This window comes from Cheilinus undulatus, linkage group 8, assembly GCF_018320785.1.
Source record: "Cheilinus undulatus linkage group 8, ASM1832078v1, whole genome shotgun sequence".
NCBI classification, from domain to species: domain Eukaryota; kingdom Metazoa; phylum Chordata; class Actinopteri; order Labriformes; family Labridae; genus Cheilinus; species Cheilinus undulatus.
This window is the reverse complement of record NC_054872.1, coordinates 19,130,872-19,156,622: the sequence shown is the minus strand read 5'-3', so window position 1 is coordinate 19,156,622 and position 25,751 is coordinate 19,130,872. Positions and strand designations below refer to the sequence as shown.

At 38.0% G+C, this 25,751-nt stretch overlaps 1 protein-coding gene across 1 annotated transcript in view; it reads right to left on the bottom strand.

The window, feature by feature from the left end:
• Positions 1-25,751, bottom strand: part of dnah5 (dynein, axonemal, heavy chain 5) — a 172,962-nt gene that overhangs the window by 121,430 nt on the left and 25,781 nt on the right. Inside the window, exons 7-39 of the mRNA XM_041793296.1 lie at positions 25,295-25,468; positions 24,959-25,072; positions 24,644-24,751; positions 24,024-24,146; positions 23,204-23,419; positions 21,815-21,922; positions 21,589-21,674; positions 20,542-20,749; positions 20,297-20,410; positions 19,908-20,114; positions 19,632-19,712; positions 18,167-18,257; positions 17,799-17,944; positions 17,186-17,363; positions 16,771-17,025; positions 15,258-15,454; positions 15,064-15,157; positions 13,586-13,728; positions 13,198-13,274; positions 12,992-13,116; positions 12,569-12,804; positions 12,015-12,233; positions 11,785-11,847; positions 9,729-9,967; positions 8,775-8,922; positions 8,600-8,692; positions 7,527-7,726; positions 7,180-7,333; positions 6,146-6,309; positions 5,803-5,959; positions 5,311-5,523; positions 4,468-4,692; positions 3,362-3,534 (exon numbers count right to left, since the gene is read on the bottom strand). Coding sequence (XP_041649230.1) covers positions 3,362-3,534; positions 4,468-4,692; positions 5,311-5,523; positions 5,803-5,959; positions 6,146-6,309; positions 7,180-7,333; positions 7,527-7,726; positions 8,600-8,692; positions 8,775-8,922; positions 9,729-9,967; positions 11,785-11,847; positions 12,015-12,233; positions 12,569-12,804; positions 12,992-13,116; positions 13,198-13,274; positions 13,586-13,728; positions 15,064-15,157; positions 15,258-15,454; positions 16,771-17,025; positions 17,186-17,363; positions 17,799-17,944; positions 18,167-18,257; positions 19,632-19,712; positions 19,908-20,114; positions 20,297-20,410; positions 20,542-20,749; positions 21,589-21,674; positions 21,815-21,922; positions 23,204-23,419; positions 24,024-24,146; positions 24,644-24,751; positions 24,959-25,072; positions 25,295-25,468 — 5,129 coding nt within the window. The remainder of the gene's footprint in view (positions 1-3,361; positions 3,535-4,467; positions 4,693-5,310; positions 5,524-5,802; positions 5,960-6,145; positions 6,310-7,179; positions 7,334-7,526; positions 7,727-8,599; positions 8,693-8,774; positions 8,923-9,728; positions 9,968-11,784; positions 11,848-12,014; positions 12,234-12,568; positions 12,805-12,991; positions 13,117-13,197; positions 13,275-13,585; positions 13,729-15,063; positions 15,158-15,257; positions 15,455-16,770; positions 17,026-17,185; positions 17,364-17,798; positions 17,945-18,166; positions 18,258-19,631; positions 19,713-19,907; positions 20,115-20,296; positions 20,411-20,541; positions 20,750-21,588; positions 21,675-21,814; positions 21,923-23,203; positions 23,420-24,023; positions 24,147-24,643; positions 24,752-24,958; positions 25,073-25,294; positions 25,469-25,751) is intronic.

Here is a 25,751-nt window from a genome sequence, read left to right as displayed (position 1 = left end):
CTGTTTTACACAGGGTCAAAAATCTCCTCTAGTGCTTGATCCATATCATATTTTTGACCAAAATACAGGACAGGCTTTTCATTTAGACAACGGCAAAAATTATGTTTTTTTCCTGTAGTTTAATCCAAAATGGAACTTGTGCATATTATCAATTCATTACACTTAAAGTGAAATATTTCACAACTTTTTGTAATTACCCATATCTTGATGATTAAGGTTTACAACTCGGTAAAGTTGCAAATGCAGTATCTCAAAATATTCACATACTGCATGAAACCAATACAAAGGATTTATAATCCAGAAATGTCAGTCTTGTGAAAAGTTTGTTCATTTTTAGCCTTTAGTACTGGTTCACGTCTCCTCTTGCATGAATTACTGCATCAATGCAGTGCAGCATGGGGGCAATCAGCAAGTGGCACTGCTGGGGTGTTGTGGGAGCCCAGGTTGCTTTGATCGCAGTTTTCAGCTCTGGTGTCTCATCTTCCTCAATCAGGTCAGTAGACTGGCCAACCCAACACAGTAACACCATGGTCAGCAAACTAGATTGAAATCAGTATCTCCACAAAGCTTTTCTGCAGACAAAAGCATGAGGTTCTCTACAATTTCCTGGTAGATGGCTGCTTTAACTCTATAACAGATATTTCAATTATAAATACATTTTTAATTGGTCTTATGTAATATCTGAATATTCTGAGACACATGATTTTGATTTTCATAACCTTAAGTAGAAACCATTAAGATAAAAAAGGCTTGAAATATATCCTTTTATGGACAATGCATGCAGAATAAGTGACAGTTTCAATTTTTGATTAAACTATGTTGGAAACATGCTTTTCTGTAAGATTCTATTTTCGAATGTACCTGCATCACTTTTCTTTTTTTCTTTGGAATAAACCACGGCACTGTTTTTTTCAAAGTTTGTGGAAGCTTGTTTTCTTGTCAGTTTTGTCCCTGTCTGCCCTCATGTAACGCCAGCTCCACCTTTCTTTGTTTCCTGATCTGGTTCAGTAGCAGAGAGTGTAAAGGTCAGACAATGTGAGAGAGTAGGAGTAAAGACAGTGAGTGACAAAAGGGGGAAAACAGGGACTGAAGAGAAAGATTCAGGCACTGTATAAGGGTTAGAAAGTAGTTGATGAGAATATCAGAGCGGTCTTAGTGCCTCAGGCCGTAAGGACAGCGTGCCACTTCTTTGGAGAGCTGATGTCTGATGTCTGCTGGTCGCTCCCTCCCTGCCGCTGTCTCTTCTAATCTCCCTCGTATCGTCTTTTTCTCCCCTCTAAGTCCTCTCATATTTCTCTCTCCATGTCTGTTCGTGTGACACTTGCTGTTAGTGGACTTTTGCCTGTCCCCCACCCTGATTGTCTTTCTCTGTCTCTGTCAGTCATATCTTCTATCAGTAACAGAGGTGAGGATCATCCTTAGAGTGCCTACTCCTCCAAATCTTATTTCTTCAGTTCCCTATTTCACTGTCATCTTTCTCTGTAAGAGACTGGCAAAAACAGGGCTATTATGAGCTATTATATATGCAATGGGAGAATATTTCGACTACATTACAGAAAAACAGCTACCAGCATGTATCTTGAGCAGTTTTAGAAAAAACCTTGTTGTCTCTATGAGCAATTTTTTATTTTTTTCTACTCTAGAGAAAACTTAAATTCTAGATTAGTGTGTATCATGATAAAAAGTGACTATAGCCATGGTGTACATACATTAAAAAGGCAGTATAAGACTGCTGACTTGGCTACAAAGGCCGTTTTTAAGTAAGATTTCAGCTAATTTCAGATTGAATTGATCTTGTTCGAGCTGTGTGTTTAAAATGAAAAGTGTTTAATAATTTAAACCTGAACCTAATGCTCTAAATTGTTGAAAGTGTTTTGTTGCATGCAAATTTGACACATTTTGGATTGCAGGAGACAAAAGGCACAAGTATAATTAAGTTTGTGCTATGAGATTAAATTACTGTCTAATTAATACAAAGTACTTGAAGTAACAGCACTGCACTTCTTAATGTCACTTCTCTCTTTTTTTCTGGTCAAGCCAAAGCAAAACAGGGCAGTCAATTTTTATCTATTTAACACAGAAAATATGTATGACTAAGTTTTTTTGTCTTTTTTTTGCACAAACTTCTTGCATCTCTTTAATACCAAAAAATTGAAAAATAATCATTCTTTGACAAAAAAAATCTTCAAAACTCCACTAACTTAATTGTTCATACAGCCAAAATTTACAGGTGGTATAGGCAGATTTGTATAACCAAAATATCTGTTGTAAATATCAGCTGAAATGATCTTATCTGCCAATACGATGGTTCACCTAGTAAGCTTATACCTGCTGATACCAATATCATGTAGGTAAAATCATTTATCTCTACTCGCCACGTGCTAGTATGTAATCAACAGAAGTGGAGAAAATACAAGACTATTGTACTCAAGTAAAAGCACAGTTACTCTGGTTAAATCTTACTTAAGTCAAAGTAAAATTATTTCCAAAATGTACTCAAAAAGTATAAGTACACGACTAAATCAGCTGGCTGGATGGCTCAGTGGTTTACATTGCTGACTATGGCATAGGAAATAGGGGGTTCAAATCCCAGTCAGAGCACGAATGTCTAGGTAGGGTCCCTAACGCCAGCAGCACCTGTCCCAAATGTAAGTTGCTGTGGATAAAAGTGTCTGCTAAATGACATTGTAAATAGTAATCTGAGTACATGTAATTAGTTATTTGCAACCTCATGGCACAAGTCTGTCAACATAAATGTAATAAGCTAGGAGTGGACTAGGATTAAAAACAACTCTGACTGCTGAACTCCTGTGTGTAAAGTGTTTGACTGCTAACAGTCCCAGACTGATTAAACTCCTTTATAAGTCAGACAGAGGCAGATTTGTTTGTTTTGATTCCTCGACAGTTTGCTTATATATACTGCAATGCAGATACCACCTACTCTCAAAAGACACTATTTTTTCCACTTTAACTGGATGCGGCTAACTGCACCATTGTTTATGAAATACATGTTTTTTGCCATTAGGCTGATGTGTGTAAAATGGCCCATTTTCCCCAAACGTTTCCCTGCATTGCATTTAAGGGTGAAAGTATTCATTTGCATATGTTTTGTGTTCAAGGTTTATACTCTAGAGTGTCTTTTTAGGTAATTTAGAAAGGTTTATTGGGTGCAAAACACATGCAATGTTTTCGTGAATCAGGCCCTGACAGTATTATTACCAATGAGTGACATTTTAAAATGTTGAATACTTGAAAATGTGTTATTTAACCATTACATGTAACAGAAAACATTTTTCCACCTATTATTTTTCTTTCAGTGAGTGAATGCGCATGTGTGTGTGCCTTTTTTTTAAGGCTCTACCTGTCAGTCAATGGCGTAATGACAAGTCTTTCAGTGCATCCCAAGAATTCATTCTGGTACACAAAGCCCACATCCGTGATGTTGATGATCATCTTGTCTGCGTCCTCATTGAAGTAGAAACGACACTGCTTCAGCCACTCAAAGTCGTTGGGGCTTTTGACATGGAGTCGGCACTGGAGTGGGAGAGAGGGTGAGGATAAAGGTGAGGAGAGACCCAAGGAAGAGAATAGAAGAGGAGCACACAGAAGAAAGACAAAGGATAAAAGGAAGGGGGAAGAGAGATGATGATGAGTGTAGAATGGGAAATCGAAGGACATCATTTAAGAGGTGATGTGAGGTAAGACATAAAAGCAACAGGAAAGGAGGAAGGTGCTTTAAAAAGGCAGGATACATAAGGGGGTTCATGAGGTGACAGGAAGGATACATGACAAAGGTGGAAATGGGGAGAAATGCAGGCAAGTGAGGATGAAAAAAAAGCAAGGGGGCATGAGAAGAAAATTATGTGGAAGTAGGCAAAGAAGGTAGTGAAGGGAGGAGGGCAATAAGTAAAAAAAGAGCAAAATTATGCAGGAGGAAAAAATAAGCTGGACTGAGGGAGAGGAAACAAAAAGAAAAAATTTAAAGAAAAGGTTTAAGATAAAGATGAAAGCTAGAAGCTGTTTGCACGACATTTGTGGAAGAGAGATATGATGCAAGAAGAATAACTGAGTAAGAAAGTAAGGAATAAAATATTGATGAAAAAACACATTGAAATGGAGCTACTTCACACCTGTGCTGTTCACCTTGGACACTAGTCAGGCAATTTATTCTGTGAGTAGAGACTTCAAAGCCAGTCCTTTTTCTGGATTTCAATACCACTTGGCTGCCCATGTTAATGCTTAAAGACTTTACAAGATAGAACTGATTCTTTGTAAAATTCATTACATATTACAACACCTCAGTCCTTGGATACTAAAAGTTAAAGCAGCTTCAACAAAAGGACCAGCATCTTTAAGCTTAGCTGATTTAAAAAAACAATAAACAGAGGTTGCTTGGTTGAATGGTACATTGTAAGTCAGTATACCAAGCATTTATTTACAGTGTTTGAGGATTAACACTACACTCACCAAGTCATCAAATATGTCCCTCTGGTGGACATGGATAGTGATGAGGGTCTCATATTTTGTCCTCTCCACAGTCTCCAGGTCTCTGGTGGTCATGTCAATCAATGTGTTGAGGAGATCTAGGAACAGTTGGTTGGTTTTTGCCATAATACGACGATCATATCTGGCATTGCTCAGAGCCTCTTCAGAGTCCCTCGTCCATATCATCTGAATACCAAGCAAGCCCACCTGAATAAAGGGAAATTTGATTCTGTAATCATATGACTAGAATATCTGTATAAGGCAAACATATTAAAATAATAGCTTCTCCTAGCTTTTTAACACCTTTATGTTCTACGTATTCATGAATAAATCACAGATCCAATGTCATACCTTGGTCTGTTTATTTAGCCCTTTGTTCTCAGTTCAGTACCTTCTCAATAGGGCTTAACAATTAAAAAAAAATCTAATTGCAATTATTTTGACTCATTGAAATTTTTGTTTAGGAATTGTTGTATTGGAGAAAATGATCGTGTTTATGTTTATGTTATTTCCCTAAGAAAACCATGTAGAAATAGGGAGAAAAATTAAATGAAGAATGTGGGATTTACTGCAAAAACTTACACTTGAATGTTTGTGTGATGTGTAAGGAGTAAAGCTCTGCTGCGAATAAATCAGTAAATAAATAAATAAACTGGTATTTTGACAAACATTTCAGGTTAAAGAAATATTGCACCCTCTGCGACTTGAAAATTGCAGTAGGACATGTTGTGTTTGAATCAAAATTTTGATTAAATGCTCAGCCTACATCATTACTCACTTTCTATTATTGCTTTCTTTTCTCTTTTTAATCAAACTTTGTTCTACCTGAGCCGGGAAAGAGTTCAGGAAGTCGATGAGCTGGAATCCAGAGTCTTGGATTGCCAGGGCAGCCTGTCGGATAACCAGGTGCAAAGATCTCTGGGATTCGTTAAGCAGAGCATTGAGCCAAACCTCCACATTTCCCTCTGCTATGACGGGACGTTCCAGCTCCACAGTCTCCCCCTCTCGAGATGACACCGCCAGAATACGATCATATATCTGACAAAGCCAACATGTTTTAACATTTACAATGACAAATTATTCTAATTCAGTTGCAAAGTAGGGTCAATAAAATAATGCTAAATCAAAATAAAATCTCATCTAAATAATTCATATGAATCAATTCAGTATTACAGCTTTGTGTTTTGTTATCAATACAAAAATCTCATGCCAGAGGGTCTGTGGGAAGCCATTGCACTCTATTGCATCGCATTGCAACATTAAGTTGTCTAGCAAGGTTTTTCATATATACAATCCCAACACTTCACGGAAATTCACCTTTTCATGAAACTTGACACATTTGATGTTGTCGAAGACATTGAGAAGATGAGCCTGGATAGTGTGGGAGTCAGAGGCCTGACCGAGGATCTCCAACAGAGCTGGATCCGACACAAAGAAAAAACGAGGGAACAGCAGACGCTTCTTCTCCAGGTAGCTGTTGGACATCATAAAAAATGTTATCCACAACACCTCATACCAGTACAAACAAAACACAAACTAGACAGATGTCTTACAGGAGGGTTGCTTTTGTACTAGTTTGTAAAAGGACTCTTCCTGTTAAACAATGCAATCCAACAGCTTACACTTCAAATTGATTTGGACCGTGGTTCTCTGTACTCACCCTGTAAGTGACTTCTGACAGATCTCAAGCTGTTCAAGGAGGTGAGGGAGCAGCTGTCCCATAGTCTCATCTCCCACACATGACTGTACTACATTGGGCATCTCATGGGCTCGCATCATGATCTTCACCCAGGATTTGTCAATGTTAGAGAACCGCTTTGCTTCCTTAAAACAGATCAGGTACCTGATAAGCTGGGTTGTAGACAGGTCTCAAACACTGAAAGACTTGCAAGGACATTAATGGAATTGAAAAAACTACTATTCCTCTGTGGAAATGGTAGTTTAATATTTGGTGGCTTTAACATGTCCAGAAACTAGTAATCCTGGGAAGTTATATCAGTAGTTGCAAAAATAATATTTCATGGACCTCAGTTAGGAATGTCTTATAATGATGCCATAGCCCTCCTTTAAAACTTTCTAAAAGGCTCAACAAGCTCTTCCAAAAAGCGTTTTGCAACCACACCTGGACTCCAAAAGGAGATCTGCCATTTTTAATTAAATTAATAGAATTAGTGTGTTTTGCCAATTTCCAAGGGCCACGTTTTGTTCTGTTTTTTCCTTGGATATTTATCTGATCAAATCTTGTTTGGTAAACAGCTTAAAGAAACCATAATATCCAAAAGCTCTGAAATGTGTGTGTGAAACTTGAAGGCCATGGCACTAAAAAGTCCTCAAAGTTTAGATTTGCAATGAAACAGGAAGTAGTTTAAACTTAACAGTATATATTCCAACCTTAGCCCTGTTTCCAAGGTATGCTGAAAGTCCTGACCTGAATACATGCATTATAATATACAGTACATGTAAACTGATATGCTAGAGCAGGGGTGTCAAACTCAAGGCCCAGGGGTCAAATCTGGCGCACGGTACATTTATGCCCTGCCAGCAAGATCATAGCATATTTCTATTACAACTGGCCCACAAGTATGAGGTCTGCAGACTTAACCATGATGATTTCTAATATCTTTGATAAGTCATAAAATATCATCTCACTAGAATCTTAAAAATAAAACATCTAATTCATGAGGAAGGATCTACCTTAGGCAGCTGTTTAGCGATGTCTCCACCCACAAACACAGCCTCCAGGTAGATCCAGAGGTTTTGGACAGTCATCCAGTTTTCTATAATGTCAGTTGTGTTGGAAAGATTCTGAACCCACTTCTGGATCTGGGATTTAAACGGGGTGTTGTACCTGGAAAAAATAAAGTTCAAACAACATACAAGCTTTACATTATAGCACAGACAGTGACAGCTTAGATTGCTGGAGCATAGTGCTAAGACGTGGGGGAATCTCCTCTTGGCTGTGCTCCATTGCATGTCAATGTGATGCCACTTACAAAAATCCTAATAAAGATTAATGCTGTGTTGATTCAAAATTTACATACCTGTTGCTCATAAGAGACCCCAGCATCATCAGGCTGTCCTCCATGCTGGTGATGATCTCTGATGTGCTGTCTCCTCTCAGTAGCAGCTCTCCACGAGTCTTAAAGTTGGCAAATGTAAATGTCTTGTTGTCCCACTCAGCAATCACCTGCTTCAGCTTCTGCTCAATATCCCGCTCTTTCACTGCACTGATACAGATATCCTGTGTAGAAAGAAAACAATATAGTAAACTAATATTATTATATGGGCAACAGAATGTGCGTACATAAAGTAAACATAATTTGAAGCAACAAAAAAGCACTTTGGAATTAAATAGGAGCAATGAATTTCTACAAGAAAGGGAACCAAAAAAATCTAAAAGAATAAACATTTTATACATAATTTACAGTGCTGAGCAGGGCTTTCAGGCATGTTATGACTGAAACTTGAGGCTAAAGTAAGACAAAGATGTGGCAAGTAAGCTTGCCAGAGGACACCATCAGGAGGATTAACACAACCCTGGCCATACTCTGGATGTCCTTGCATTTTGGGGCATAGGAAAATTATCTGTTTAAATATAATAAAAACAGTCCACAACTTCAGGATGGAGTAAGTGGAAGTGGTAATAAAGCCTAGGGTTCTATCCAGGTGGGTAGTAGGGTCACCACAAGCCTCTTGTTGTGCTGTGGATGTCCCAAGGGCACAAAAACCACTGGTGGTCTCTGGGTGTATTGCCAGGGATGAATAGGTCCAGATAAAAGAGATGCCATCAAACTTGACCTTGGCTTTCCCGTCCCCCCCAGGTTGTGGCATATCCAGTCTCATGACAAATCCTTTATGCACATGACTGTACATAATGCATTTTCTTAACTATATAGAAGGAATGCTATTATTCTGCATAAAATGAATCTAAAACACATATCAAGAGTCAAGACCTAAGCACACCTAGTTTTTAGAATGGGATCAGGGCATCATGCACCTCTGTTACACTGTATGATAAAAAGTTTTTGTTCAGTATTTGAAGGAAAGTATCACTATTACCAGACGCTTTCAGTATGTTTTTGCATTGCATAGGTAGCCTTTTCTTCACACTTACCTCAATTTCTTCTTTAAACTTGAGCAGAGGAGCCTCCATGATGTTACGTAATTTGAATGTATCACTTTCCACCTCAAAGGTATGCCCGGTGACCTTGACAAACAATAAGATAGACTTTGTTTGTTCATGCGGAGACAGCTGGTAACAGGCATATTGATGGATTTGTTTAACTAACCTCTGTTATTCTCTTCCAGTGGCGAGTCATCATGGCCTTGTTTGTCATGAGCTCCAGCAGGGGGCAGCACTCACTGAATTCATCTATTGTCTTCTTCAGGTCCAGGAAAGCCTGCCACTCTTTCAGAGCACGAGGCAGTTTGCGACATCTACATTTTAAGGATACAGTACATGATCTGTTGGGAGTCATCTTTAAAGGCATACAAGTCATATAGAGACTGCCTAAAAGAATACTAAACTACTAAAACTGACAGGAAGCATTATAGCCATGTGTTGTTTTTTCTCCTCCTTCAACATGTACCCATCATTACTGTGCACTTCTTACTCACAGGTTTTTAGACTTTTTTCAATAGAGGGGAGACTTGTTAATAACTACTTTTTCATCAAAAACCTAGAAGATATGATTGGCTTATCCTCTTTCCCCTTCAATTTCCCTTGGACACATGCACAATGAAATACCTAAGCAGAGGACAGGGCACAAAGATAACTGCGAACGGAAATGGTGAGGTTGATATCCTCTGGAGCATTCAAGCAAAGAATGAAAAACTTTTTTGAGCTGGAAGGACATCGTTATCAGGCATGGAGAGGGTTTGATAATGAGGAGGAGGATGGAAAGAAAAAAAAAACATTTTTATTTTTCACTGAAGGCTGTCTCTGGACTTGATGTTCACTCTGGAAACTTGATGACCTGAATATCTTGTGAAAAACAGTTTTACATCAAATCATTTAAACATTAGTGAGCTCTTTGGTTTACTTTTGTATAATGTTTGGTATTTCCTGGCAGTGCCACTCTTACTTATTCAAATTAAAGGGATCATGCAGAGTTGTTTTGTTTATTTCACTCGAAAGCATTTTGTTTCATTGATATCTAATAAATGTGCTGACTCTTTTCATTTCCATTTAACTTTGTAAAGTTGTTATTTTTTGTATAAGTTCAGTACATGAACAAACTAACCTTGTCTGAAAGTCCAGAAGCTCATTATTTATTTTCTCGATGTGGATGTCAGCCCAGAGGATGTCATAGTAGCCATTGACTGTTTCGATGACATTGTTGTAAAGACCATACAACTTCTGCAGCAGAGTCAGCTGCTTTCTGATCTCCAACAGCTGAGGATGCTGGGTAACAGGAAGTCCAAACAATTCTTCTCCACCTGTGTATGTGATGTATTTCCTGAAGAGGTTGTCAAATCGGTTCTAGAAAGGAGAAGAATGGCAAAGGTTTACCTTAAATGCAGTACAGTACTTAAATTTCAAATATACTGTACAGTATGTCTCTGTAGTTTCTCATTCATCCAGATCATGGTAATCCAGATCTTTGTCCAAAGATAGGCAACTGGACTTGATAAAGTATACATACTGTAAGTTAACTGTCTAACAAAGCATGCACATTTTCAGCATTTGCACATTTGAAGTAAAACATTGTTTGAGATGTGAGAAAGGTTTTGAAGACTTGCAAGCAGTAAGTCAAGCATCATAAACAAAAAAATAAGATGATAAACTCAAGAGCAAAAACTATCAGAATATTATTTACCTGTTACATAATTTTAAAAAACCCTTTAATCAAGCTGTTCTGGATTGGACTAAAGAAACGTCTTTAGCAAATATTTAAAAAAAATTTCACATGCAAAATACCCTTTTTCAGGCTTTTTAACAAAAATATGTGCCCCTTTCACCTTTCAAAAAATGTGTGCTGAAACAAGCCATTCTCAGGTTTTCCCCTCATGATGTCATGTGGGGAGTTAGAACTGGCAGGTTAAAGTGGCCCTCCTGGCCCGGAAGAAAATCCCGCTGCCCTCTCCTGATCCTCCTCTCAGCTGGGAGGAGGAAAAGGAGAACCACATCCATGAAGTCGCATCCATTTCCTGAGAGGGGCGGAGTCAGACAGCTCAGTAACATTTAAAGTAGTGCTGTCAAATGGTTAAAATTTTTAATCAGATTAATCACAGGGTTGCTGTGGATTAATTTTGATTAATTATGATTAAATATCACTCATTTTTAATCTATATTAATCGAGTTTCATTTTGCATAACCAAACAGACTCAATCTCAGATGAACGTATGCTTCGCGTTAATGTGGTATTTTAAGCTGGAAGTGTTTCGGTGAAAAGAAAACTTCTTCCTGCAGATTGTGCATAATACTTTATGTCGTTGACTGTTGTGTCTTGTTTTTTTTGGACTCAAATTTCCCATCAGGAGGGCCAACGTGCTGTTTAGTGTCTTACATTTTGAGTTGGTTGGTCACTATCGGATCCCATTTGCGCATGCGCGGCAGCATGCTGGACGGTAACCCTACTTGGACACACTACCTAAAATGCATTGCCACAGACTTTTCAGGGATTTTGAGTCATTCTGCACTGTAGATGGGTTAATTGCGTTAAAATTTTTAATCAGATTAATCATGATGATGGAAAATTCTGCATTAACGCACCAATTTTGACAGCCCTAATTTAAAGTCACAGACACAAAAATGGTTCGTTCTCAGCAGGGCAGAAACAGGGTTATTTTAGACATGCAAAAATCTAATACTAGAGTTTTTTTCAGCAACAAACTTCCCAGACATGTTCTGGGGACCTCTGAGACCAATATAAAGTTGTCTTAAAAGGGTCAGTATATGACCTTTAGGATTGCTCTTCACTGGAGATAAGGGGCCTAGCACAAACCAGAACAGCCCCAGACCATTATCCCTCTTTCACTAAACTTCACAGTTGGCTCCATGCAGTCATGGAGGTAGTTCTCCCACCATCCACCAAACCCAGACTTGCCAGTCTGACTGCCAAACAGATTATTAGTACTTTTATTATTAAGTACTTGTGTTTTTATTGTTTGTTTTTTTATCTCCTTCTCCTCTATTCCTGTAAAAGTGTTTGGTTTTGGTTAAAAAAAAAAGACAGATGCTAAAGTAAAAAAGACGGCAAAATCCAGACGATCTGTACTGTATACTGTCTCAAGAAAAGAAAAAAAACAAATTAAAATTTTCCCCCATTTAAGTGGAAGATTAAATGAACAACAAACCTGGAACATGATGAGTCTATCACTGGCATCCTGAGGAGCAAGTCCAGAAGCCATGGGACCATCCTGGAGCAGAGGGGAAAAAGAAAAGTTTATAGGTCATCTCGATCCGTCTGAGTTCTTCCCTTGTCTTTCCCTTGGAATGCTGCTGGTGGTGTCAAAGACTGCCCAAGTAATTGTTGTTTGATACAGATAATCCTATTTTAATAATTTTCAGTCGTTTTCACCTTTACCTTCTCATAGTCCTGGTAAAAGTGTTGACAGTCTTCCAGGAAGGTCTCCACATTGCTGATGAGCTCCCCTCTGAAGTTGGGCTGCAAGGCCACCAGCTCATTCTGCACCTCTGCGCTCCTTGACAGCAGCTTCTCCCATGTGTAGCGCAGAGTATCCACTTTCTCTGCCTCCTCTTTTGCTACTGACAGCTGATATTTATGTAGCATGGCATAGGACTCCTGTGGCAAGGTGACAAGATATTGAGTCTTTTGTCTAGATTTTAGCAAAAATTTCATCACTCATGCTTCATATCTCTGGCAACTGATCAAAGATTTATTTCAGCTTTGATTTCCTACTCTTGTTTGGACATTTAGCCTTACACCAAATGTAAACACTTAAATAGGCATCATTAAAATTTAATGTAGGCTTCATCTATACATAGAAAACCCTCTCATTATACTGAAATGTTCAGTTGTTCACTAGCGAAAGCTGTTCCTGCTGTGATCATGCTGTGTGTTTGAGTAAGTGGTCAGTTACCACCATGCTGTATGAAAGACTTCCTGTTGTGATTTACCTCTATGGGACCAACTTGAAAATCAATGGATATTTGATGTTCTCTGATCTCCTTTAGTGCTGCCATGGTGATGCGGATGTCATCCAGATCTTTGATCTGCCGATTCAATTTCTTTCCTGCTTCATCAACAAAGGCAAAGATCTGCTCCATCTCTGAGCGGTACTTCCTGTTACAGTACAGTCCGTAGTCAACCATCCAGTTCTTGGTTTCAGCTGTGAGGGATATTTTCAGGTCAGCTGGTAGAGAGACAAAATAGAGAGAATGAATCAGCTATTGATTTTCTGTTTTATGTTGGTGTTGTTCTCAATAGTGTTAAAGAGGAACTCCTAAAGTGCTGTTTTATCACAACAAGACTGTGATGATGCCTTTCGTTCTAAAGACATGTGGTGGCAGTCTCAGCAGAAAATGAAACTAAAATCTAACCTGTGAAAAGAGCCAAAGCTCCTACAGTGATGTACTCTGGTTCAGAGTTTATTTCCAGCTCCAGGTCTCGATAAAAAAGGATCTGGCTTTCAAACTCTGACAGTAAGGGGCTGCCCTGAATGAATCTGTTGAAAAACACAAAGATTCAGATCTCAGTGGAAGAAAATCACATGTGTTCAGTATATCAGTCCTTGAGGCTGTCATACTTCCGCATAGTGTCATCACGGTCTTTTCTCCAGATGTCATGGTAGCGGCTGAAACGGTTCAGAGCGGTCAGCACCTCCTGCACGACAACACAGGACAACAGGTGTTCCAAGAGACAAACTGTGAGGCTTTACATTTTTACAATTCAGATTTTTTTTTAATAAGAAGATGGGTTGATTCCTTACTGAGGCCATTAAAATACAGAAATGAAACATAAATTCAGATATTTAATGATGCAGTAATTTTCTTGGTCAATTTATAGTGAAAATACCTAAATCAAAATGAAACCAAAAACAATATAAAAGTTAGAAAAAAAGCAGATTCAGTGTATTATAAAAACAGATACACTTATACATTTATGTTTTGTTCCCTCTATTCAAAGCCATGTACCTTTTTGGTGGAGCTGATGGAGGTGCTAAGAACAGACACCAGCTTGGCGATCTCCTTGTTGTCAGCCACGCTCTTGTAGTAGTTTCTAGCTTGAAATGGGATGGCTTGGATCACAGATGCTGAAATGTCTGAAGTGCTGCCATCTGGGTAAAAAAGTTTATAGGACAAGGCATGAAATAACGCGGTTAGAAAGAAAATAATTAAACACTGATTTTTCATTGTGCATCTGTATCATGTTTTGGGTTGTCTGTCTGTCCAGCGTCCCTCTGTCTATGCAATTCTTGTGAACATGTTATCTTAAGTACCCTTTGAGGGATTGTCTTTAAACTTTTCACAAATGCCCACTCTGACTTAAAAGGATATATTGTTGTTCTTAAGTTGGGTTATATGAGATACTTGGAAATAGTAGTGGCATCCAGAGATTTGAGTGTGCATTGCCCCTTTAAGCAGGACACATTGTGGGTACCAGATAGGAAGCTAGACTACACAGTGATGGAGATGAATACACTTGCTTTGTGCAATTTATGGAGTTTTAGGTAAAAGTGGTCCAGAGAACAATGTTGGCTCAATTGTACACTCTTTCAAAAAATTTGAAGCATTTAATTTTTCACCCAGAAAGCCTCTGTGGTCAAAAGGCATCACTTGCTTGAGGACGTGATATTTGAAAATGCTTTGAGGGTTTGTTTTTTTTTTAATTGCACAAATATCTGCTATAACTCAAGAATGAACTGGTCAAAGGTCAAAGTCTCTGGGCCTCATGTTCAACCTTTGCTTGGCAATGCATTATCTAAAGAAAGCTTTAGGGAACTTGTGTGAATGTCTACTCTCACTGTTTACAGTCAAGGCCATTAGGCTTCATATTCATCCCCAACTTACAAGATTTGTATGTACCACATTACCACAGAAACCACCTCAGCCCTTCATCTTGACCCACTATCGCACTTCTATTGTGTAAATCATGGAGGCATATTATCGCCATTTATCCTGACAAGGATTTCATGTGTCTAATTCGAATTTAAACACTGTGCAAGTTTTAATTTCCATGTAATATGTACATCTGGTTCAGGTTCAAATTCAGCTTACTGTCTAAAAGTCTGAACTCCTTTCAGTACATAAAATATACAGCAAGTTTCAAAACATTACCTCCATGTAAGTCATGAAGCACTATAGGGATACTCTGTCAAACTGGGGGCTTTTAAATCATCTTCTGCTGAAATATCTCTCTCCCTAACGCACTGACATATCCATGTAATTTCCCTCAACACAATTTTATTTGCTCCTATTCAGATGTGTCTTTGCTCTGCTGAGCTATGAAATGAGGAGATCTGATTATCCAGTGACTGAGGTGCACTAACTAATGATCCGTGTCTGCACATGGAAAACAAATTTGGATAAATCTCTCTGAGGCCAAAAAATAAGCAATCTGTTGAGATTTTAATTCCTAAAGAGCAAGGTGCAGATTCTAAATCCTCCCATACCAGCCAGGCTTCTGTATGTTGTAGCTCCATCTTCTGATTCACTCTCGGAGCTTTCCTGTTTCAGCGCTGCAATACGTCTTTCATTCATTTTTTTCTGTGAGAGAAAAAAAAAAAGTAAAGAGTTTTTTGGTAGATATCAGACAACTTAACGATCAATAAAAATATAAATTCTTAATTTTTTCAGATGAACATACCTTTGAGATCCTTTCCTTGCTCCACTGGCTGACTCCTTTGCTGACACTGACTATGCACTCTACTGCTCTATTTAGAGCCTGTTGAACCTCCTCAAGCGCTGGAACCATAGCAATGTTAGGGATGGAGAGAGTCACATTGACTTTGAAGATTGCCTGATGACCGATACTTCTGCCAAATCTGGATGAGTCGCCCTCAGCTGTGAGAGATGAAGGCAGGAGAGGATTCAAAGACTGGCATTTGAAAAGCTTAAAAGAGATAACATGATTTACTAAATCTCAAAAGCCAGTAAATACAGTATCCAACTGAGGTGCTAAAGAAAGAAAATCTTAAGATTCATTAGTTAAATGGTTTGTAAATGTCAAATAAATGGAGCAATGCCTGCAAACTAGTTCAGACAATTGGAGCTGTGCTGATTTTACACATGAGCCCAGACACCAAACACGAACATGCTCTGCTGCTGCAACAAATATTTTGAATGATAACAAATGAAGTTGTCTGACTGCTCGAATAAAAGAGAGAATATTCTTATAATATATGGCAAATTAATTGATTGTAAGATTTCATGAAAATTAAATATCACTACAAATACACTTTTGTGTTTACTTAGATGATGACCAGCCATAGAGAAAAATATGATGGTGCAAAAACAATATTGGACAGAGGACATAGATTGGTTCATACATCAGTTTTTGGGTCAAAGTTCTTTACAGATTTGGTTCATGAATGAAAATGGAACATTAAGTTCCAGATTTATAATCCTAGGTTTCTCAAATTTATTATTATTATTTTTATTATTGTCATTATTTTCATTATAACATTGTACTTTGTTTCGTCTAGTGTTATTTAGAACTTTGTGATAATTGTTTCAGCCTTTGATGTATTAAACCTGAGACAAAAAGAGGAAACTATAAGAAAATATATAAATTAAAAAACAACAAAGAAATAAATAGGCTAATATCCATATATGGATGGATGGATGGATGGATAGATGGACATGTCCTCTGATTGTAATATCTGATCTTTTGTTCCAATAGAGACAAACATTATTTGGCATCACAAATATTCCAAAATTACTATCCTTGGTCTTGCATCATTCTTCATGTTTGGCTTGATGCATCTTCTTTACTGCTGTGGTATGGTAAAATTTGATTATTTTTTCAGCCCAATTTGTTCCCAAAGGAAGTCAAATAACCTTCAACTCTGAACTCCAATCTGTTTTGCTGTCTCTACATAAAGAAAAATGTGAAAATGAACAGCCACAACGGGATTAATTATTGACTTTACCTGAAATAAAGGAAAAAGTAAAACTGGACTGGCAAAGCAAAGAGACTGCTGACCACTAAGGATAGGAAAGGCATGTTTTCAATTAGGGGGTATTGTACTTTAACATCTTTTTATAAGTCATGGATTAAGATGACCAAAACAAGGAACAGGATTTTGTTTAGAAATATTTCGTATTATCTAAGAGAAGACAAAGCTTAGAAAGGAGTAAAACGGTTATACAACATTTACCCAAGAAATGCACAAGTGAGGAGGTGTGGATGCGCTTGCGTAACATCTCCAGGGTGTTGCGTGTCAATCTGAGCAAAGCATCAACATTGCGGTGGTTGAAGTGGGAGAGAAGCTGTTGGGCTTCCTCCTCCATCACCTCCATCAGGTCTCTCTTCTTCTTCTTTCTCATCAAGGGAGAGGAAGGTCCAACGCTGGCAGGCGGAATCAGGGTGTTTCTAGAGAAGAGACGGCCCTCGGAGCGGCCTTCATCGTCACCTAAAATACAAAGAGATGTGATTAAGCAAAAACAGATTTTTTTTAAACCTACTATTCAAAAAAGAAAGCAGATGGGAATAAAAGTTAAACTGTGTTGAGAAACTCTGACCCCTAATTATATCTTTATCTATTAGATCTATGTGGAAAAATGTCAGTATACCTTCACTGTCAATGTGATCTAATGTCTTGCTCTCAGCACAGCTTTCTTCTTCAGTCTTTTCCACCTCTCCTTTCTGATTGTGGTCAAACTCCAGCAGCATGTTGATCAGTTCATTTGCAGCCTCTTCCACCAGTAAGCTCTTGGTGTGGAGACTCTGGGCTTGTCTTATGCATAAGTCCTGTATGCATATATAGAAACAACATGTAAATGGCCATGTGGGGGGCTGAATCATAACTTGACTTACTGGATTTCAGCAGAGCTGCCTCAGCAATAATCAAACTTGTATGGATTTTTTTTAGATGTAAAGGGTAAAGCACTTACAGTGTAACAACATTAACATAACAAGAACACTTGTAATTTATTTTCAATTTACTGTATTTCATTCCTCCATAAAACTGTAATGAGGTTATGTGAGCATCAGATCAAATGATGTCATGCTCTGTTAATGTCTGTGATTTCTAGCCAGTACTGGACATCAGGGAGCATGGGTCAAGATATTCTGTCTGCAGTGAATATATTCACATAAAAATCTGGTGATAAACATCCATTTTTGTGATGATCTACTTCCTCTTTGGTACGTGCACAATTTCATGTCGAATATCTTTTCATTTACCTTGGTGGTCTGAACAAACTCCTCACAAGTGACAGGTTCATCCTCTGGTAAAATGCACAGAGTGGATTCACTCATCTCCTGCAGCACTGCATCAATCCTAAATTCCACCAAGTCGTTCACCCTGTCCATCAACAGCTCCAGGTCGGCTGGAGGCAAGAGAACAAGAAAAAGAGTAGGAGGTGAAAGAGGGGACATATTCACAAAATAATACGCAACAATGTCAGACTTTCTGGTACATAGCAAGGGGCATAAAATATGTGAGTAACACAAAACAGCAAGCACATAGTCAGATGCTGCCAGTGCTGAGTTGCAGAGTGTCCAACATGTCAGCTTTTGAATCATTGATCTTGTTGTAATTTTTTGCTTACCTAAAGCCTTGTCGATGCAGCAGAGGTACTTATCAATGTTCAGAGATGTCCAGTTGAGGGATGTTAAACCTGGTTGTATCGCCTCATCCACCTGTCAATACAATGATGTATAATGATGCACTTTCTGCAGGAGCTGCTCTGCAAAGTCAAGCTCATTTTGTCATACATTCACATCTTAAATGCTGGTTTTAAATACTCACTTAAAATATTTATTCTTAGGGTATCATGTCCAGTAACAATATACAGCTGATGCCATACAATATGTAGCCTAATATCCTAATAATATCATAATTTATAATATCTCACATAATATGTGGGATGACTTAATTACAAAATATCAGTTTTTTGGGATGAATCACACTTTTTATAGCATTTTAGAAATATACTATATCACATTTTAAACTGTTTTGTTCTCATTTTGGATTTTACAGTCTAAAACTAAGGATAATTGACTTTTTGTTTGGATATAGATCTGTTTTTAGATGTAGAAATTGAAGATTTTAAAATGAACTTAACAACAGAAAAATAAACTTGTTATGGACTGAAATGAAATAAGAGAACATGTAAAAAAGGTTCTGAGTTTTTAATTAAAATAAGACATTACGGAGTAGTGGTGGACTCATTTAACATCTCTGAGGCTGCAGGGCGCTGCTGACATGCCTTAACTACAATGTGATGAAAGGAATACTAAAGCATGCGATTAATCATGATTTAAAAAAAATGCACTAATTGTTGAACTTAGTTAATCGCAATTAACACCATTGATCTGGACAGCCGCACTGTACATCTAAGTTTGACAACATCAGAGCAGACAGGGCCCCAGACCCCAGGTTGGGAACCACTGGTCTAAAATGGCAAACATGTATATGTTCAAGGCCATATAAACACACAAGATAATGCTACAACACCTTGCAGAGGCAAACCCACGGTGAAGGCTGCTTTGTTTTGCTTTTCTCAATCAAGCAACACATCATGCAGCCTGTTGTTGAGGAATGGCGCATGTAAGTACGTCTCTTCTGAGAAAACACATGACGGTTTCTGATGATCAGTTCTCATTAGTTTGCATTACTTTTATGTAAGAAGCTGCACCAGAGCAAACCTCAGCTTCCATTCTGCTGCATTCAAAACCTGCTGTGGTCTAAACTGATGATTGGAAAGAAAATGTAGTTTTATTATATCCCTAATAGATTAAATCTTCATGTAATGGTAATTAAAAAAAAAAAGTTATATTATAAAAAAATATATATATTTTTTTTTGCTTAAAAGCAAAATATATTATCCCCAAGAAATCGTGAAGTTATTTGATATCTTAATAATCATTACAGCTTAAATCTTGATAAAAAAATCCTAAATGTATTGTATAATTAAAAAGAATAAATACCACTTTCAAATACATATTTAAATACCAGGCAGTGTATAGGCTTCTGATTTAATGCATTTTTCCTGCATCATAATGACATCTTACCTTTGCTACGTGTGGCATGGCTAGTTGCTCAAAGGCACTCTGAATCTTGGCCCGCACTCTGGTGTTCTCACTCAACATTAGCTGGAAGGGAAAAGATCTTTTAACATTTTAACAGTTATTGCAATTACTTATGGCTGTACTGAATGTAGTTTGCTTAGTGGTTTAGATTTTGGAGGCTTTCTACCACAAACATGATGTGAATTTCAGTCGATTTCCCCTGATATTGCTTAAATATCTAAATATTATCAGTTGTGTAAATTGTAGTGTAATATTCACCTGTAATTTGTTGTAGTTCTTTTTGAGGGTTTCCTGTTTCTGCTGCAAAAGAGCAGCAAAAGGTGGGATGTCCAAATTCATCCTGGTCATGCAGTTTGCCTCTCTGATCTGGGTCAGAATCTCTGGGTCAAAGTTGACGAACAGCTCCTTTGTCTGCGGAGACCTGACCAGAAGAGAGGCCTGCAGGCCCACCCGGGCATCCTCCATCTGCACAGAAGGTATCAAGGTGAGATGAAGTAGTTAGGTAAGGGTTAAGGCAAATGGAAGAGGGAAAATAAAGCAGATAAAAACAGCACAACTACTTAAGATGATAAGACATACGAGGCTGTACTTTACCTCATTCTATTACAACACCCCAAGTCAAAATTGTATGTCGTGTCTCTTTGTACCTTCGTCATCCAGCTGTGATGATAAAGCATCTCGTATTCCAGCAGGACTCTTGCTACTCTGTTATAATTCTTGATGATTCTCTTGGCCTCCAGTGTGGAAAGAACTCCTGGTTGCTAAACAGGGTGAGATCAAAACTGTCTTACTTACAAAAAAAGGTGCCCTGACATTTTTTTGTAACTCAACAAAACAAAAACCAGCAGCCACTGCCAAATTTCAATGCAGGGAGGCAGAAATTTAAAATTACCTTCTGAAAGAGATCCATGGGACCCTGGATCCTGCTATACAGCTGTCGAGTCCACATGATACGTCCTGACACAGGGGGCATGTCCCGGCCAATGGGGGGGTCCAATTTCTGTTTCATGTAGATGCGGGAGACCATTTCAATGTCCCGGCCATAGTTCTGCAGAATACGCTGATAAGTTTCGTCAATGCCAAGGTCTGGAATGCCTAGTCTGTTGTAAATGAAAATACAATGAGTGTTTGAATGGAAAAAACAACAAAAACAAATGGGATATGATTGAAGTTAAATTAAGCTTAGCATTGCATGCATGCTTTACTCAGTTTAGATGGCACAGGGTAGCCCTGTGACACAATGAAACAAACCAGGCTTGACAAGGCATTCTGAGCATGCTCTACCGACGCTATGGCAGACTTTGACTCAGAGGTTGAACAGCATACGTGCTGAGCACAGTAGGTGTCCTGTTATCATCATTACCATAAGCAAGATGTATGGAGTTCATCTCATGTGCATTAAAAGTAAAGCACAGAGTGTACAAACTGTACAGAGCTGTAAAATTGTTCCTTTTTGATTGACATACGACTAGTTAACTCCTTGTTCTCTTGTTAGCGAGGTCAATAAGAAGACGGTAGTGTCTTTCCAAAAGAGGGCATAACACCACTTGCCATGGTGGAGGAAGACATACTCCCATCAATAAATCACTTACCTTGCTTTGCATGTTTACTGGGGCAATGACAGTAGTCCAGTAAAATGGACTAATTGAGCTACAACTGTTGTTCAAATTACAGTCCATGTAACTGTACTGATTGAGGCAATATGCACAAAATACGAGCCAAAATGGAAAACCTGCTTTAAATACAGTCAATAATGTTACTGGTTACATTTATGGAAAATGAGAAGAAATTTTCAAAAGTTTTTCTCTGTATACATCTTTGGATTATAAACTTCTTTGAATCTGAACTGGCTGGGAGGATAATGAGTTGACTGTTTTCAGACTATGGCTCCATCGAAATTAAACATGGGGTTAAAAGAAGTGTTGAACACATGGATTACCTTTCAAATTTCTGCAGCACATTTAGAGCTCTCTCTGTATTTTGAATCGTTTCAAATGTGCTATCCATGAAACCCTTCAGCTGGCTCTGAAGGCACACAAATAAAAAAAGAGGCCTCACAAACATCTCATAGGCATTTGGGTTAAAACAAGATGAGCCACAGGCATTTACATTTATTGCTTCATTTTGCCCTTTCATGACAGTCATGCCTGCAATTTTTAACTTACATGAAGCTCAGCAGTGCTTTTGCAGAATTCCTCATAGTCAATGTCAAAGTCAGTTCGCCTCTGGTCTAGGAAACTGTAGTGTTTTTTCTTCATGTTCAGCACAATAGCCTGTCATAGAGGGAAAAAGAAATCTAGAAAGACTTGCATAAACAACCATGTGTTTATTTTTTTAGTTTTATTAACTTGAACGCTTCTATAAAAGCTGCAGACATGACCTGGGAAGTGCTGCAATTTCACTGTAATCCTACTTCCTTTGTCAATGCTTTAGGGGGGCATCGCACTTATCAAGTACCAAAAAGGAACCCAGTGCACAATTTTAGTGACTGTAACACCTCATCTTTAAGCTTACTGAAACTGCTGTGTACGTTGCAGTGCATGAATAGCCAACTTCTACTCTGAGAGAAGTCTTCAATCAATTTAATTCAGCTTCGTTTGTTTAGTAAGAACTATGCTGACTACAGCAGCAACTATTCTATAGTTTATGATGGATGGACGGACAGATAAATAAAAAGAGCAACTTATATAACCAGCAAAATGAAGTTGGTCTTTGTGTCTGTACCATGCTGTTAGTGATGTAATATTGTTAATATGTTTTACAAGCCATGGTTACATTTCATGTCATTGACACTTCTGTCAATTTTACCACTGCAACTATGAAAAATGGGTCATGCAAATTTTAAAACTATGGACAGACATTACCTCCCATTTTCCCTGCATTTCTGCAGTCTGAGGATCCAAGGAAGCAGAAACAAACAGACAATTCACATCAATAAACTCTCAAGGGAAGACACAGATCAGAAAAAGTGATGCAATTCAAGAAATTCAAGTGTTACACGTACAAGTAGATTACGTACATAAATAGTTCTACATAACCAAATTCCACAACGAGAAAACCAAGGAGAACATGAGTAACCTGGCATTTTCATACTTAAAGTACGTGAAGTCAGCAGCAGTTTTGTTAAAAAAAAAAAAAAACGTTGCTTTTTGTCATACATCTTCCCAGAAGACACATACCTGTTGTAGAAATCAGGGCAGATATTGGCTGATACTGACGTTAAGCCAATGCATCTGTGCATCCCTACCTTCTAGTTCTTCATATATTCTATTCAGTAATACGTTTTCATTCAATAACAAATTTTAGTTTATTGAAGAAACTAAATGTTTAGGAATTTTTAGAAATAACAGATACTCAATATTTTCTCTGCATCATCTTAGCACACTTTATCAGCTAAATATATTACTGCTGATTAGTTCCAACATTACTGAATGAAAGGCTCAGCATAAAGATAATGCTATTAATCGGTAAGTAAATGTCTCTTTGTCTGTTAAAAAAAATTATACAATTTGATCAAATGTCATGAGAACAGCTAGCTATAAAAATGCACTCACTTGAAACCTAGTGGCCATCGTCTCCAGTCCTTCTATCTTTGAGTCCTGCAGGGATGAATAGGTGGAGATGGTACTGAACATTTCCAGGATCTTGTTAAGACGCCGCTGAAATGTGTCAAACTTCCCAAAAATGTAAACTTCACCAAAGTCAAACTGCCTCTCTGTAGGAGTTTTCTCCAGCTTCTCCTTGGTTTTGCGGAAATATCTCTGGTACTCCTAGAGGACATGAAACCCATTACCCTTCTTTTCATCTACCCATTATATAAATGTGGAAATTAGTATTGAAAGTAACTTTGCCCAAATCAATATTTTTATATCATGGTAACAGGAATGTTAAAATCAGCTACTAAAGTCTCATGTTCATTTCAGACAACTCATGGATCTGACTTTCAACACAACATCTAATGATTGGCACATTATCTAGATCGGTGGTTCTCATCTGGTTGGTCGGGACCCAAAATTGGGTCACTGAACCCTTATCAATGGCTTGCAAATGTATATGAAAAGAAAATTAAGCCAAAATGTCCATGAAACTCTTGTAACACCTGCTGGTTTAGTCATGCCTCTTTAATTCCTCAAATTATTAGAGCTTGGGTTGCAATTTGTCACTGAGATGTTGATGGTGGGTCCTGAGGTTCAACCAGTTGTGAACCACTGATGTGGATGAAAATGTTTCCAAATACAAAGAAATGCTAATGACATTAAGAAAACAACATAGCTGCAGAGAAACAAGAGTTTATAATAATTCAAGCATGAAAAAGAAGAGAGAAATCGTTTGCAAATAATATTGCATGTTCTAACATTAGGTGGATTCCCGTACCTGGTTAAGGTGGATGGCAGCTTTAATTTTGTCAACAACCACCTCCTGAGGCTGGTCCCATATTGAATTTGAGCCATTATTGGTGATGTAGGCCTTGCAGGCAGTGATCATCTGGTTTGTCACCTGAAGATATCAATAGTATGGTCAAATAAGAAAGGTACCTTTCAAGATTTTGTGGCTCCAGCAACATGTCACAATACATAGTGCTAAAATAGGAGGAAAATAGCACTCAAATGAGCAAGGCTAGTGAAAGTTTCATTTCTAATGCTGGGATGTGATGGGTTCAAGTGATTCTACAAGCTATTTGGTTTCCTTCAGATCAATACATTCATTTATTCTGGGCATTTGATGATAACAGTTAACACTTTACAGAGATATGCATGCATGTGTCTTTTGTTTCACTTTGAATAAGTAACAATTCCCACAACAAAAAGTAGGGATGCAGGATACTGGATCTTTGCCAAGATTTCCAAATTCATTCCAGATGTATCAATACCAATGCTTAGTTCAGACCTGACACTTAAGCTCTTAAGACACATAACCCTAACCCTGGCATCCATGAAACATGAAAGAGACATCTTTACTGAAATTGCCTTGTGCAAACTAGCGTCCAACCTTACCTTATCAAAAAGCAGTGTAATCTTTTCTGATGTGTTGTAGTAGCGAGAAATACTGTGAATCATCCTGATGGCATTGATCAGACCAGGGATTGCATCCACCATTGATACCTGATGTAAAGAAGAAATTATTGCTTGTGAACATTTTTATAAGTCATATTTATTGCAGGCGCTTTCACAAGAGCATTAACAGTATTTGCATAAAGCTGTTTTTATTTTACTTTGGTACAGTTTAAGATAGAGACAGTACATTTCATAAAATGAAAGAAACAGATCCCTTCATGCTCGAAATTAGATGAAAGACTTCTTTTTTCTTACAGGGTCGCTGTTGTAGAGAGGGTCACAAAACTTCTCCAGACTGTAGAGGTACTTGACATTGTCTTTAGCCTCGTTGGCTGCATCAGTAATCCTGGCATCCAGTTCCCGCCATGACTAGACAGAACAAGCTCTTACTGCTTTTAATTTAGACTATGGCACAAAAATTTTTACAGCCACACACATTTTACATACTTGAGGCATCCTAGAACTATACAAGGGGCAATTTTTAAAGAAGTATGAGGTCAGATCATTTTAAATAGTGTCCTTTGAGGCCACATAAACAGACATGTATTGCACATGTGGTACACACAGTCACCATCGTGTGATTCATCTCACCTTAATGAGTTTGGATTTGGCCAACAAGAGCACACCAAGTACAGCCTTGACACCAGGGCTCTTGAGCTGGTCCAGTAGGTAATTAAAACGTGACATTCGTCTTTTCCAGTGCTCCAATTCAGCTCGAGGACCAAGGTCATCAGCTTTTCTAAGCTGATCACTTTCAGCAAGAACCTGAAAAACAGAGGCAGAGCTTCTATCTGCTTTCTGTTTAGGCAAAACTGCAGTGCCTTCTGATTCTCCTTGATTCACATACACAATGCTTAACACCCAATGCAAGGTTTACGCCAACAGCTCTAAATAAACAGCACTGGCATTTCTTATGTTTCTGTAATGGTTAATACATCAGTATGTAGAAGCTCTTGAACCATAATGATATTTTAATGCTAAAATATACAGTAATCATTATTGTTATACCCAGAAAAAAATAAAGCACATAATTATTTCTTGATTAAGA